The 15,772-nt window shown below is 34.0% G+C and overlaps 1 protein-coding gene and 1 long non-coding RNA gene across 3 annotated transcripts; both read right to left on the bottom strand.

Moving 5' to 3' along the window:
• Positions 1–951: 951 nt before the first annotated feature.
• On the bottom strand, positions 952–2,815 carry LOC131615862 (uncharacterized). The gene is made up of 3 exons (XR_009287963.1): positions 2,317–2,815; positions 1,406–1,505; positions 952–1,067 (listed from the first exon to the last, which is right to left on the bottom strand). It is a non-coding gene; the product is annotated as an uncharacterized LOC131615862 (long non-coding RNA).
• A 4,752-nt stretch (positions 2,816–7,567) lies between these two features.
• Positions 7,568–14,162, bottom strand: LOC131644043 (protein SEMI-ROLLED LEAF 2-like). Of its 2 annotated transcripts, XM_058914431.1 has the most exons (21): positions 13,759–14,162; positions 13,411–13,456; positions 13,165–13,302; positions 12,796–12,870; positions 12,562–12,677; positions 12,284–12,398; positions 11,967–12,095; positions 11,727–11,774; positions 11,364–11,563; positions 11,070–11,266; positions 10,572–10,855; positions 10,303–10,449; positions 9,742–10,143; positions 9,507–9,656; positions 9,340–9,421; positions 9,120–9,244; positions 8,835–9,026; positions 8,609–8,743; positions 8,383–8,520; positions 7,979–8,185; positions 7,568–7,896 (listed from the first exon to the last, which is right to left on the bottom strand). In XM_058914431.1, exons 3-21 carry the CDS (start codon positions 13,297–13,299, stop codon positions 7,789–7,791), a joined length of 2,985 nt encoding a protein of 994 aa, XP_058770414.1. In that variant the 5' UTR covers positions 13,300–13,302; positions 13,411–13,456; positions 13,759–14,162; the 3' UTR covers positions 7,568–7,788. The 2 variants fall into 2 exon arrangements, with proteins under 2 accessions (XP_058770414.1, XP_058770413.1); XM_058914430.1 differs by lacking the exon at positions 13,411–13,456.
• Between the last annotated feature and the right edge of the window lie 1,610 nt (positions 14,163–15,772).

Genomic DNA, 15,772 nt, shown 5'->3' with positions numbered 1-15,772 from the left:
AACTTTTAATGCTACCTCCCCCTCGAGTCTCCTGTACATCTCCTGAGTATATTCACACGGTAAGGCAACTACAAATCCTTGCGACCACTTCAAATGAAGCCTCTTTATGAAATGGAGAAAATATTAATATTTAAAATTAAAGATTTTGTCTCTTAAATTAAAATTAAATTAAAATAATGATTGATTAAATTAAAATAAATGTTGTCTTATTAGTGACCCGTGAGATTTTACATATTTTGAATTTTTTTTCCAATTTTCTAAGCTTCATCACACGTAGATTATTTTGATATGTTCATTTTTATTTTTCGGCTATTCACGTGTCCGATTATATTCATTCCGGTTTTTTTAGTTGAAAAAAATTAAAACAAAATATTTCTATTTAGTTGGTTTCTTTTTATCCTTTTTATTTTTTATTAAATTAATGAATAATTCAAGTTAAGGACACTTTATTTTTTTTAAGAAATAGAAAACTTAGTTAGTTGGTATATGTAAATAAGTATGTGAGAGTGAGCATAGTCACGTTTTTGCTTCGTTAACATTGCAAACCAACTTTCCAATTTAACATTCCAAGTTCTCTTTAAATTATATCCAATTAGTTACTACTATTTAGCACTTACAGTAAAATAATTTCTAACATTGCATTCAAACTAATTCCAAATTAACACAAATTTTATGTTCAAAGTTTATTACTACTTCTATCTCCATTCAATTTGCAAAGACAATTCATAATTCCACATTTACATTTGACAGTAAGACAAATTTAGATTCAAAACCAGTAAATTTCAATTTGTGGTCCACCTTGCATTGCAACATAGCACTTCACGTTTTCAGTAACAAAAGAAGTAAGTTTTAATTTCATAACAAACATTACATTACACATCCAAAATCCATCGAAATTTCATATTTCAAAATCCACATTTCAAAATTCTATTACATATTACAAATCATTTCCATTTCCATTGCAAATCATCTCCAATGCTCACCAAATTCAACAAACTTTTGCCCTCAATTCCTTTTTATCCACTCCTCTACTTCACTCCCCATTCTATCCCCAAATCCTCACTCACCTAGCCAATAAAACAGACCATTTGACAGATGTAAAGAGAGGAGGAAAATTAAAGAAAATTCTGCTCAAAACCAGATCAAAAAGAGGATGAAAATTGATCTAAAAAAATTATGCACAAAAGTGATTTCAGCATTTCGCTACCTGCATGCATTCACACAAAGCAAAATGCTACAAAAGAAAATGGAAGGAAATGCATCAGAAGTATTCAAACTATAGTGTCGCGGTTTACACTTAAGCTACCAAGAATTGAAGACAAGTGATGAAATCAAAATACAAAATACATGTGCAACCTAAAATGTCTGAGCAAAGTATTATTGTTGAATGAGAAACGATCCATACCTGCATCGAATTCGCTTCCGACCTTATCGTTGGTGGGTTTCACTCAAGCTCTCGTCACCATTAAACTGGCCAAGTATGCAACACAAGATTTACCATGAATCTGCATATAAACATTGCATCATGATCAGCTGAATAGAAGGATATATTCCAAGCTAGGAGCAGCAGAAACTTGTTGCAACAGTCCACTCCCGATTTCACGCATCATTGTTCTTCATTAATTCATTCACTATTAACCAAATTTATTATGTAAAAGAATTTATGCAAAAACAAAACAAAAACATCAGAAAGTCTCATGGATAAATAAGACCATCTTTGATAACATCAAAGAAAGCAACATGTTTCTGAAGAACATTTTCATGAACTGGATTATGTTTCTTATCTTCAATGCCTCCAAAAAATCCTACATGTAAATTCAAATTTAAAAAACATCAATCTATGAAATATAATTAACAAAGTAAAAGACAATTGAAAAGAAGACAAATTTTGTTACATAATACCTACCTCTAGTTGCTTGCTATCAAAATTCAAAAGCAGCATCTCCAAACAGTCAAAATCAATAAAGGAAATCATACTTTTCTTAATCACAAATAGAAGTAAGGAAGTGCAGCTTTAACCTTGTAGTGATGTGACCCACAAATCCATACAAATATCAAAGACAGAGCCAAATAAAATTACCAAAAATATAAACATAATTCTTCCAATTTAAAACAACAACAATAGTCAAGCAACAACAACGGAATATGGAAATCAAATCATACTTTATGAATGCCATATATAACCTGAGTTTTCATCACAACAACAGAATATGAAAATCAAACCAATCTAAAATAGTGGAAAACATAAAATACATGAGAATGAATAAAATTTAGAGTTTGCTCAGGTAAGCTTAAAATCAGTCAGAAAGTATTTACCTTGATTTGTCATATAAACTGCAATATTGAATTCCTCCGCAATCCTAATCAAGCGATAGTGTTGAAGAAGGAACTTGAAGAAGGGGACGAAGCAACGACGGCGCTAGGGTATGTGGAAAAATGAGAGACCGGCTGCGCTAGGGTTTGTGGAGAAATGAGAGAGCGGATGTGTGCTAGGGTGCTAGGGTTTGTGGAGAAAACATAAAATGGCCAAGGGTTTAAGTGTGGCGGGGTCTGTGGCTTTTTTCCAGAAATTTTTAGGGTTTGATGATAGAGAAGAGAGAAGAAGAAATGAGAGAGAGAGAGAGAGTAGAGAGAAGGAAAAAGTTTATATCAGAAAAGGAGAAAGAGAAACAAATGAAAATGGTGTTTGGGACAAGTTGTTGGAATGGACCAATAAGAAAGATACAATTGGCATAGGTGAATATTGAATTTGTTAATTACAAGATTAACCTTTTGTAAGGGAGGAAAAAAAAAAGTGAAAGGGCACAATAGTAAGTTTGGGCAATTTCTTAGTAATGGGTAGATAGTTGATATTAGAAATTGATATTATTAAAAACAATTATTTAAAACCAAACAAACATCAGATTTTTAGTCAGTTTTATACCAATTGAGTCGACTTTCCTTAACTAAACAAATTACATTTTGCAATGCAAGAGAAATTTTTTTGAAATAAAAATTAATTAAATTATTTATATTAAAGAATAGGGTTAAATATGTTGTTGGTCACTATAAATATCTCAATTTTTATTTTTAGTTTCTATAAAAAAATATCAATTTTTAGTCCTTATAAAATTACTTTTGCATGCAGTTTTAGTCCTTGTAGAGAGACTAAAACTGCGTGCAAAAGTAATTTTATAGATACTAAAAGTCAATATTTTTTTATAGGGACTAAAAGTTATTTTTGATAATTTTATAGGGACTAAAAACATATTTAACCTTAAAAAATATATAGTTAATCGAATTTAATATTTTCAATTTTAATAAAAACTTTAAATGGAAGAGAATACAAAAATATATAATTAAATAAATGAGAACTATTTTAAATATTTTTTTTTTAAAATAAAGGTAACTTATTAAATAAAAAAGGAAAAACGAAAAGGCAAATTTTTTAATAGATGTTGCATTAAATGGAAAAGAATTTATTGATATTTACTTGTATTTTATTTTTAAAATATAGATTATTTTTATTTATAACTTATTTGGAAGAGAGCAATTTCATAATATATTTGCGTGTTGGTTTTTAAGAGAAATGTTTGAATAATGTCTACATTTTTTATTTTTTTGACAAAGAATAATGTCTACATTTGAACATATATTTTAAAATTAAATAAAAAGATACATAACCATCTAATAACATTTTTTCAATTCTCTCAAACTCTCGGCGAAAAATAAAAAATGCCTCTTAAATTTGGAGATATATTTTCAGATGTACCATTTCACATAAAATAAGTGCAAATTATTGTGCTCCTGTCAACATGACAAATTGTAATTTAGTGATGTATCTTCGAATGTGTTTTAGGGTTTGTTCACAGATGCATCTCTGAATTAACCCTTGTTTTTAAATTAAGAGAACTTTTTGGAGATGCATCTTCGAACTCGCTCAATGTATATAAAACGTGCACCAGATCCTCCCTTCGCCTCCTCCTTTATTTTCGGAATATTTTTCATCTTCCATTGGACCTCATGAGCAACCTAGTGCAAGTCTACTTTTCAAGCAACAAAAGTACTTCAATCTTTCCAATCTCAACTGACTCCACATTCTACATTCAATATTGTTCATCCTCATCAACACTTTTTTAAGTTTGTCATTAAGTTTTTTTTACTTTTGAATGATGTATTAGATAAAATAGGTTATTTTTTATGCATTAGATAGTATTAGAATTCAAAATAGATAATGTTACAGACATGAACTATGATTTGGTTAGATTTTGGGTTGTTAGGGCAACTGTAGAAACTATTTCTTCCATTGAAGCAAAACACTAGTTTTTTTTCGGAGATGCATCTCTGAATTGGGTCCTTTATGATTTTTGGAGATGCATCTCGAATTTGGTCATTTCTGTTGCAGAATTGAAAACTAATGTATTTTTCTCGTTTTTTTCCAAGAAAATGGCAGTAAACAGCAACGACAGAATGAGACTCGAAAGTGAAACCCAACACGCATATGTTCGCCGCAAGAGGGTTCAACTTCAAAATGAGCAGGCCAAAGCTAGGCGAGGAATCGTACCTAGGCCTCATTACAGGGAAGCCTCGAGTTCTAGGAGCCTCCTGTCACAGGGGTCTTCATCCTAGGGGCACGTTTGCCCTGATCACGTACATCAGGAGGAAGCTTCTGTTTCACATGAGTGTCCCTCCACTTGCAGATCCTTATCCAAGAGGACCCATTGACACCTCATTACATATATATTACAAATACCATATTGCTTCGCGTGTCTAGGCCAAAGAGGTATATTGGTTAACGGTTGTTATTTTTCTGTTTTAACCAAATTCAATGCGACTGATATTGTTATTTTTTTCTTTGTAACAGGAACCCGGTTGCTTAAATCTATTAACCACAACAGAAAGATTCACAAACTTTATGAGCCTAAGAATGAGTGGTTCCAAAGTGTCATTAGAAACTCCGGTCTTGTCGGTCTTTGTTCTTCCGGGTACAAGACCATCAGCCATGGCATGCAAGGGGCTTTTTCTAAAAAATGGAATAAAGAAAAATCATCTTTCCACGTCCCCATTAACGAGATGACGACTACACTAGATGACATTGCTTTCCTTCTACACCTTCTCATCAGGGGAGAGTTACTTGATCATTCTAGGTCAAGGGCGATAAGGCCCGGAAGATGATGGTCATTTATTTAAGAGTTGATCCAATGGATGTCCTGGTGTAGTGTGAGAACACCAAAGGTGCTCATTCCAAATTTTCATACTTGAAGGAGTTTTATGAACAAAACTTGGAGTTGACCGAGGAAGTCAACAGTGATGAACTACAAATTACCTACCACTAAGAGTGTGCTTTTAGGTGTTTCCTCTTATTCTTGGCTAGCACGTCCATGTTTGTCGACAAAAGTGCAACCTACGTAGATGTGTCATACCTTAAGTATTTCATCAACTTGTCGGCCATTCATAAGTGGAACTAGGGGGCACATGCTTGGTCTACTTGTACTACAAGCTGAGCGAAGGTTCTATTTGGACGACAAAGCAAATGACAGACTCCTACACCCTAATGATGGTAATTTCCACAGTCATTATTTATTTAAAAATAACTGTTTTACACTTGTTACTAATGATTTTTTTTCTTATTCATTTTCAAGGATGGATTCTATCCCACTTTCACTTCATACACAGGGTTGATCGTGTGCTAGGGTATACCGAGGAATACCCACGTGCTTGCTTGTATTTCTCGCGTCAAGGAAATGATGTTGTGTAACCATTCCGTGTGTATATTTACAGGACTTAGCATGATGATATCGATTGGACACCATACGCCACTCATTAGGCTATTGTTCTCTTGGACCCCATTTCATATTACTCCAGATGGCTAACATGTGGGAGTAATATGATGTATAGGTATCTGTCGGAGTGATGCATGCGTCAATTTGGATTTGTGTAGATCATTATGAGACCCCACTTCGTGCCTGCTTTTATCAGCATCTTGCGCAGACATCTTTATGACATACTTGCAGATTATGAGTCATCTGGTACCAGAGGAGTATCGGAGTATGTCAGCCACAAGTCAATGGCATTATGTTGAGGGTTACATGACTTGATTCTATTATGTGTCACGCCTTGTCATGACACCAAACGCTCATGGACGTCCACCTAAGCCTGCTCATGAAAAGATCTTGAAAAATGAGCAGACCATGGATGACCATATCGTTGATGTGTTGTCAATATGTCAGAATATCATGTGAATTACATATGAGAGCATAGAGTCTGGATTGTTTGATAGATGTGGCGATGATACAGTTACCTTAACACATTCTATTCTTACTAAGGCACATAATGTCTTGGGTTACTGGTGGCAGAGAAAGAGTCAGGCGTTAGGATATGCATATGTAGGTTGTTCATTGTTATCTATTTTTGAATGTTTTACTAGTATTTTCTATACTTTAAGAACTATGTTTGTAATATGTTAAGATGTTTTTTTAATTAATAAATTATCTTATTTTAAGATGTTAATCTTTAAATCAAATTATGAATCATGACAATGGTAGTCAGATTAAAATGATCTGGGATTTAAAAAAATACAAACTTAGACAATATTTATGCCGACAATGCATGCAAGAAAGATTTCGAATGTGCATCTCTAAATTCACTTCAGAAATATTCGAAGATGCATCTCCGAACCAAATTTTAGCAAAAATGATTCGTGGTGCATTTGAAGATGCATATATTCAGGGCATTTTCTATAAAGCACGAACGCCTCTAAAAATAGGCGTGCCGCAGTGTCTAACACATACTAATATTCGACACTTATATGACTCTCGTACGACACGTGTCAAAAAAGCCAAACAAGTTTCAAAAAAGTCAAACAAGTGTTTCCAAAAACTTAGTTTTTTTCTTTGCTTCGACACATTTTAAATTGGCGTCCGATACCCATAAAACACTCATACAACACGTGTTCGATAATTCAAACAAATTTTCTTCAAAAACATTGTGTTTTATCTTCCTTAACACACTATATATTTTCTAAATAAATCTCACACACAATTAAAAAATTAAACATGTATTGAAGCAATATCATTAATGACGAATTAAAGACATTAATTTTGAATAGGATGTCTTTAACTCTTTTGATAATAGATGAATAAATGAAATTCAAACATTATGACATATATAGCAATGTCAATGTCCTAGGTTTTAGACGTATCGGTGTTGGAGTAACCGTGCCGTGTTTCATAAAACATTTTTGGGTTTTCAAAAGTGTGACCCGCACACCGCAAGAGTGAAAAAAAAAATTGTCATTTTTAATGCACGTAGAGTTTTTTTTTTATAACATGCATGTAGGGGATTTAACAAGTCTATAAAAGACCCAAAATTATACAAACTAGTTCACTCTTTAATAACTATGCACAAGTTGGCTCAATTTTTATTCATTTCATAAAAACCTGACATATAGTATTTATTGTGTCAGAATCTGACAAATGCAATCCGTGCAACTAGATATTAATTATACACTGACACAGTTGACTCCAAAACAGTTAGTTACTCAGAAATTCATCTCTATGGCCTACTCATAACAGTTCAAGATTCCATATATACCACAAACAGTTCAGTTAAGCAATTGTTAGCTACTAGTACTAATATGATACAACAAATATTACATGGCATAAGTTCCAAGATCTACATAGTAGTTACAAGGACTAAAATGGTGATTAAAGTTTTGTAAATCTTACCATTCCTACAAACTCGTGGCTAATAAATATCTAGAATTAACATAGTAGATGTTTACATGAAATATGCAACCTAGCTAGCTAGTTAACACCCAGCAGCCTTGAGAAAATTGTCAAATGGGCTAGCAGGAGGCAGCTTCATGGGGTCCCTAGGCAATGCAGCTACTTGTGCATTCTCACTCTCATATGCTTCCTACAACAAGATAAAACACTTTAACTACAAGGCCTAAAATAATTGGAATAATGACAAATATATAAGGAGCATCAGGAGATACCTTTTCTAGTGTGGCGTTACTGTTACGAGCCATGGCGAGAAATGACTGATCAGGTGATTGAGTGTAAAGATTCTCGACTGTTAACCAATTTGAAAGCTTCTTCCGTGCACATGTCCCGAGTGATTCACACTGACTAACCATGGCATTGTATGGAAGAGGCAAAGTGGAGACTGTCGTTCCTGCTACTTGACTCGCTACCTCTAGTGCCTAAAACCAGTGGAGGCAATGTTAGATGTTTCCTAATGAACTTTATACTTGCTATTCGTTAATGACAGTATTATTTGAAAATTTGTAGTCTTTTCAAGGTTAATATAATATGATTGAACAAAGGGATGGACGAAGTATACTCCAAATTCAGATTAATACAGCTTGTGATTCACAATTACAAAATGAAGAGTGTGTACCGATTCCAAAAGTTGTCCGATGCTGATAACGTGAGGCTGGGGAGGGGATACAGGCATCTTTGGAATGAATCGAGAAAGGTCAGAAACAGAAGCTTCACTGATTGTATCGTCTTCACCTCCTGAATTCGAGGGAAAATCCTGAAAAACAAATAAATGATAACCAAATTTGTCTTCAACTTTCTTATCTCCCTTATTTAAACCCCTCAACAAAAAGTGTCTAGCATACCTCATCAATCGATAGTGACTCCTGAGAATGACAAGTCAATTGATTCTGATCAAAGATTGATTGCGGACCAAAAACAAAGTCTTCATCAGGCTTAAATGGCTCTGACAGTAGCACAGCCAGGTTATCTGCATCCAGCTAAGAAAAAGGAAAAGGAAAACCAGAAAGTGAGGGCACAGATGGTTATTATGAGAAGAAAAAACGGTCCCTGAATCAAATGCAATAGTACCTCAACGAATTTCGTCAAATTATGAACCAAAACATTCTTTACAGTCTGGTCATATTCAGATATTTTGTTCCTCAACTCAGATAATGTTGACATTGCTAACTGATTATCAGCAGCAGAACCATACTCTCTTAAATCCATATGCGTCTTAGCATATACTTGATTATCATCACTGAGTCCCAAGAACGGATCAACCTGATCACATGGAAGCACACAGTGGTTAAGATGTTTTTCATTGGAGAGAGCATAAAACACAACATTGAGTAGTAATAAAGATCATTCACTCACTTCAGATTTCGCTAACGAAGTGAACACATCATTCAGATCATGGATCAGATATATTTTGCAGGCAAATAACAACATCCCAGCGGATAACACAAAGATAGACCTCTGACACGCTGGGGGCAACATTCCTGCCAGAACAATAGTATTAATTTTTTGCATTCTTAAGTTCTCTTTTCTTTTTCAATTAAGTAGTTCATATTACAATAGTTTGTTTAGATCATACCATTATTCTCCAACAACATATTCCAGAGAGACAGAGGAAGCTGGAAGAAGCGGATCACCAGGTTATCTTTGTCTTTTAGGTTCTGAAACATTGCATTATTTAAGATTAAAATGATTGACGACTAAAATAATCAAAATAATCAGTGTGAATATGCAAAGATAAACTACCTTCATGCGCAAAACAATTAGTGTCAATATGAATGAATGAGCTATAGCTTCAATATTCGAAGGCAAGTTATCAGGAAGGTTGGCCTGAATCCAAAAGGCAGAGAGAAGCTGGCCCATTTGATCTTCGTTAAGCTTCATAACATATGGTTCCTGAAATCCAATTCAATGATCAAAATAGTATTAAGAAAAATCACAATTATTAAACCTATTGATAGATATTAATTCAGCTACTTACCGTGTCAGTCAAACTCGTTGATCCTGTAGCCCTATCAATGATCGAGCTGAGTTTGTAAAAGTTAGGTGAAGTCTTTAAGCCACGGCATTGCTTCCACTCTTCGACCACAGTATCTCTTTCCTTGTCATCATGAACAGCATTCCCGTGATCTGCATTTGTACTATCTTTGCCCCTGCGGAGTTTTTCGAGTAAAGCGGTAATTGAAGCGGATGCAGCTGCAGTATGGGAATTCTTTTTGCTGCGTTGATCTAGATATCTGGACCGCAGTGAAGAAACTTCATGTGTATGGAAGGAATTTGGTAAAAGAAGTACAGAAAATATAAGGTGTGCTCCAATGCGAGCCTCTACATCTGAATGCAACATTACTTTTAGGAGTTGCATGAGAAGAGATTCAGGAAATCCCTAGATGGAACCCAAAAAAAGACTAATCAATGGATGTATATAAAGTTGTAGTATTATATATCATCAAACGTTGTTAACACAGTTACTAAATTTTTTAGTTTTGATTTGAAGTATAAAGACACGGTTATTAAATGTTCAATAACAGCAAGATTCTCGCACCTGCTGCAAACGTAAGTTGGCCAATGCTGAAGTGAGTGCTCGAGCCAGGACAATCAATGATCCAATGGTTGCTCTACCAACACCACCAGACGGAATATTTTCTAGGCTTATTGCCATCAAGTCAAACAGGGGCTGGGCATCAATGACCTAGCCAACCAACAAAGAAAAAACAGCAGTTTAGTAGACATATAGAATGCAGTAACTGAATAGAGCGTAAATTGAGATTTGAGATATGGTTCGCTTTTGTGCGTGTATATTCATAAACCTACCCCATTAGCGATTTCCAATAAGCAGTTCTCAATGGAACTTTGGAGAGAGATATTCAAGTTGAGCTCTTGTTCACCAACAAATTCACTGGAGGCCTGAAAGCTTTTCCTGAGATGCCTGCAAAGGTCACCAACAAAACCGATCTCTGCTAGCCGTCTCCCTGATCTAATCTGCATGGCTAAAGATGTGGCAACTTGAACTACATATGATTTAAGTTGGGGATCATTCATAACATTTTTGTGGTCCAGATGATGTATCACAGAAGCTAGAATAAATCGTTGATTCCCTGAAGAAAAAGTTAGGAAAATAACATGAGAAAAAATCAAAGGTTTTAAATAAGTATCGTATATGGAAAACTAATATTCAGAGCTCATTGTTGTTTCGAAGTCCTAAACTCCATACAGTTATGGAGGTAAAATATGGAGTATGATAACTGACAAACATCCAATGATTTGTCGGTGAAAAGCGACTCAAACAAAAATGGTAGGAGAAAACCATACCTGTGTTCTCTATGAAGTAGGCCATGCTAGACAAAACCATCAATGCAAAACCATCCTGAGGGGCCCAATGTTGCCTTGAATCGAAGTAGACAAACATTGGATCCAATACACGACGCATAGTTGTGCTTTCCTTGGCTAATTCTACCAGTCTTTGAATGCATATTTGAGCCCATATTTCAGGTTTTTCAATTTCTTCTCTAGAAGAATGAAAAAAAATAAGAGTAAGGGAACAGCGATTAAAAAAAAAAAAACTGTATAAAAGGTTAACACTCGACTCTCTTGAATAAGAAATACCTGGTTAAGAGGGAAGGATCCTTTACTTCGGGTCGTGGTTGGATAATCAAGCAGCTAGAGCGATTGTCATTACCAACAAAAGAACCAGTCCGGCTCTCACTCCGAACAACCTCTTCAACCCAATTGTGATGAGCCTCTGTCCTGTCAGCATCTTCACTTCTTCTACTCCACTCATAGTTATCTAATGTAGCATGCACAATCTATATTTTGAATTAACCAACAAATTAGAGATGATATTTGACTGAGATTAGAGAAAGAAATTCACTATGAAAAATTAGGAAAAAAACTATCAATCAAAGAAAACCAAAGTATAACGGCAGCTACAAGCCTACAATATAGTTGGGCAGAAACGCAATAACCTACCTCATCAAAATCAGCAAAAATGTGTGAAAATTCAGTCATGAACCAAACCTGCCAAGAAAAAAAGGCAGTTAAATAACCAAGCACCTCTAGAAAAGTCTGAAACAATTACGAAGTCACAACAACCATGAAAATAAAAATTGGAAAGTAATAATAAGCATGCAATGAACCGATACATATGTTTCAGTAAACATACAAAATCAGAACTGAAACACACAGCAATTTGAATGGAGCACTAATTACCATTGCTGATAGACATTGTAAGCTTGATGCCCTCAAGCTGCAATTTTCGAGTGTTTCACCGGGCTCCTGTGATAGCATGCATACTTTCTTCACCAGTTTCTCAATGTTATGAGTGTAAGTAGAATCTACCTGCTCATTCATTGTGTCAGTAGCATGAAAGTGCAAACAAAAACAATATCAGCTAATTCATTGCTGCGGTAGTACACAGGACTTGTTCACAAGTACACAAATCAAAGCATTTATCGATCTAATAGAATTACTTTCATGCAGAAGCCACATAAGCAAAGAGCCAAATATTTTTGGAATGTAGTATTCACCTGACAGTAGATGAACCTTGTTAAGGATTGGCAACCAAGTGTCTGAATAGTCTCGTCCTTGGAATAGTCCAAGAGCTCCGAAATTACATTAAGCACATCAACAGCAAAATATGTTCTGCAATTATGCACGACATAAATGAAAAGTTTTAAGACGAATCGAATATCAATTCTGTGTTGGAGATCAATATAATAAATGAGCTGAAGAAAAGGATTCATAAAAGATAAAATTCCGCCAAAAGAATATGGAAAGATGGAATAATCGATCATGAGAAACTTACATTTGCACCTTACAAATGGAAAGCAACTTAATGAAAGATTCTGCCACAATCTTGACTAGCTTAATATGCTCAGATCTCAGTTCTTTGTAGCATCGTTCTTCAAGATATTTTGCTATCTGTCAGAAAGAGCAGAAACAGTGAACCTCAGAAATAAACAGATTGAGCTAACTCAGCAGATCCTATCTTCCTTGTCATCTTTGAATGAAATTAAAAAAACTACTCATGCATAAATACCTTGGGAATCCGAAAAGGGTTTTTCGCAGCATATTCACATAATTTGATAATTTTCCTTTCATTTGGAAGCTCATCCTGAAAAAGTGATGTTAAACATGAATATCAGTGTTCTACTTCGTGAACAAATGGATAATAAAGTGATAATATACTATCATATAATTGAGTAAAATGATTCACCAACATGTGAAAAATGAAAATTACTGTAATAATTGCCAACATGTGTAGTGTCGACGCAAGTGGTTACATTCAGTTACTCTCATTTTTCAAATTACTTCCAGTGTTGATTTGTCAATCCAGTGTCAATATATGTATAGGTGCTCTAAATGCATTATCTAAAACTTGAAAAAGAAAGTGTTATAAGACACGAACCGGGGATTTAGGGAAGATATCAGCAAGCAATTTTCTGTAACGTTTGACAGGCTGTCTTGATCTAGACCTCAAAGCAGGACAGCAAACACACATGCTCCCACAAGCAGGGAAGATCTTCCTTGAGATGATCCCCATTTTCTGCAATTCCCAAAACCAAAATGTAGCCAAATAAATAAGCTCAAACCCAAGCAAAACAACTCAACTAAAAACCTCAAAAACAAAAATAAAAAATAAAATGCAGCAAACCTAAGATCCAAAGAACAGACTCAGTAAGAGTTGTTGAAATGCTAATCTAAATTGAAACTAAGAGGTGTTAGTGTAACAGGACTACATAAGTTAGAAACAAAGATGACAAATTTTCAAAATGAAAAAAAGCAAAAAACAGAAAAAGGAGAAAACCGTCGACCTAGAAAGGAATAAATAAACTAAATAAAGCAAAAACAACCATAACTATAAAGAAAGAAAGAAACTTTGCAAAGCATATAATCAACAGTACTAAAAAAAATTCAAAAAGGAGAATAATAATTAAAAAAAAAACAGTGACAACTACCAAGTTCCTGATACATCTAAAGCAAAACAAAGAAAAAGTAGTACCAGGTTGATTAGGAAGAAGATCTGAGAGTGGTAGGTGAATGAGAGAATCTTGAGCAATGGAGAAGGAGTGTGAACTGTAGATAGTAAATAAGGGAGGTGTAGTAGCAGTGAAATGAAAATGGCGCGTGGGTTAAGTTGAATTTGCAGGATCACGTGACGGTGTCAGATTGGAACACAAAAACATTTTCCTTTTTATTTTAATTTTGCTGAAAAAAAGGTTACTTGTGTGTCATCTTGTTTCAAACTTTGTCAGAAGTTGGAAGACACGAGAACAACTCAACGGAAAATTGGATGGGTTATTCGAAAGACAAAAACAATAACCTCTGTGTCTCTTGTGCACGCTTGATGTTACGAAAACTCCTTTATTTTGAACCGAATGGTGTTCCAGGAATATCTAGTAGAGCCATTTCTTTCTCTCTTTTTTCACTCTAAGTTGAATTTGTGTTTTTTATTTTAAGTTTTCTTTGACTGAATTATCTAGAAAATATTATTTTAGAGTTTTCTTGTTGTTGAGTCAATAGTGAGACTATAATCTTAATTACTAAGTATAAATAAATATATGTCTGTATGTAGATGAGCAGTTGATTTGTATTAGTAGTTGATAGAAATATTAATACTATAAACTGAAGAAAATTTGTGAGATTTTTTTAAATGATAATATTAATATAAATTTTTTATAAATATTTGTTTGTTTTATAAACAGAAAAATGTTAAAATATAGTTGAGTGTCTATGGCTGATTTTGTGTACTTATATTTATGAGTATGAATTATTTTGTCACTTTTATTCAATTTATAAAATATTCTTGTAAATGATATTTTTGAACTGGTTTATTACTATTATTTTTTATTTTTATAAAAATCATGGTTATATTCTATAATTTTTTAATATTTATAAAAGTTTATCATGTATTATTTTATGTTAATTAATAATAAACTATTTATATTGATTGTTAGAGTGAATAATTGAGAGAGAAAAAAAAAAGGAATAGAGAGAGAAAAAGATTTTTCTTATTATTATGATGGATCATGCGCCCTAAGGCACTCTTTAAAAATACTAAATAAAGAAAATAATCTTTAAAAAAATCAAGATTTCAATTTTCAATGCATTGAATACACACATTTTTAAAAAAAACCAATCACTTAAAGAGTGCTCTAAAGACAATCGTTAGCATTTCTCTATTATGATTCATTGAATGTACGAAGATTGAGAGTTATTCTCATGTACAACACAAATTTTACAAGTTAGTTAACCCCCCCCCCCCCCCCCTCCCCCTCTTAAAACTCATCCCCCTCTCTTAAAACTCATGGTGGTTTGAGCATAACAATCTTGAGTTTGTTTTTGAAATTAGTAAGCATAACGGTTAGAAGGGGTTTTGTTAACATGTCAGTAATCTACACATGAGCAAGAACATATTGAATTTGTAGGTGATTTGTTATAACTCTCTTCCAAACAAAGTGAATGTTAAGTTTAATGTGTTTCTTCCTAGTCTACAATATTGGATTACGTGATAGCATCACTCCCTTGCGATTGTCACATAATAACATGGGAACTAAGTAATCATTGTGTGATTCAGAGAGAAAAGACTCCAACCATAACAACACTGAGGTTGTATATGCCAATGTTGGATATTTGGCTTTTGTGCTTGACTTGCAACTAAAGCTTGTTTCTTCAAGCTCCATTACACTAGATTGGGACCAAAATATACACATGAAGCCAAAGTTGATCTATGATCATCAGGCTCACATGCCCAATCGGAATCACTATAGGCTCGGAGAGAGTACTTCTGTAAAGGGTGGAATGGTGCAAGAGTTAATCCATGAGTTAATGTGCCACTAATTAACATAGAACGTGTTTGACAGTATAATAATGTGAGTCGAGTGGAGTTTCCACAAATTGGCAAGCTTTATTGACACAAAAAGCTATATCAAGTCGTGTGAGTGTAACATACTACAAGGCGACATTTGTGGATCGATATAGTAGACGATCTAAAATGAAGTATGTGCCTTGTTTGC

This window comes from Vicia villosa, linkage group LG1 (assembly GCF_029867415.1).
Source record: "Vicia villosa cultivar HV-30 ecotype Madison, WI linkage group LG1, Vvil1.0, whole genome shotgun sequence".
Taxonomy (NCBI): Eukaryota; Viridiplantae; Streptophyta; class Magnoliopsida; order Fabales; family Fabaceae; genus Vicia; species Vicia villosa.
The sequence above is the reverse complement of the archived record's forward strand: the minus strand, read 5'-3'. Positions and strand labels throughout refer to the sequence as shown.

What these genes read in the sequence shown, in the direction of transcription:
- LOC131644043 (XM_058914431.1), bottom strand. Translation starts at nt 13,299, where the DNA reads ATGGGGATCATCTCAAGGAAGATCTTCCCTGCTTGTGGGAGCATGTGT. An exon ending in TCCATTTGTAAGGTGCAAAT is followed by an intron (nt 12,399 to 12,561) that starts GTAAGTTTCTCA and finishes GCATAATTGCAG; the next exon opens with AACATATTTTGCTGTTGATG. An exon ending in TATTGGAAATCGCTAATGGG is followed by an intron (nt 10,450 to 10,571) that starts GTAGGTTTATGA and finishes TTGGTTGGCTAG; the next exon opens with GTCATTGATGCCCAGCCCCT.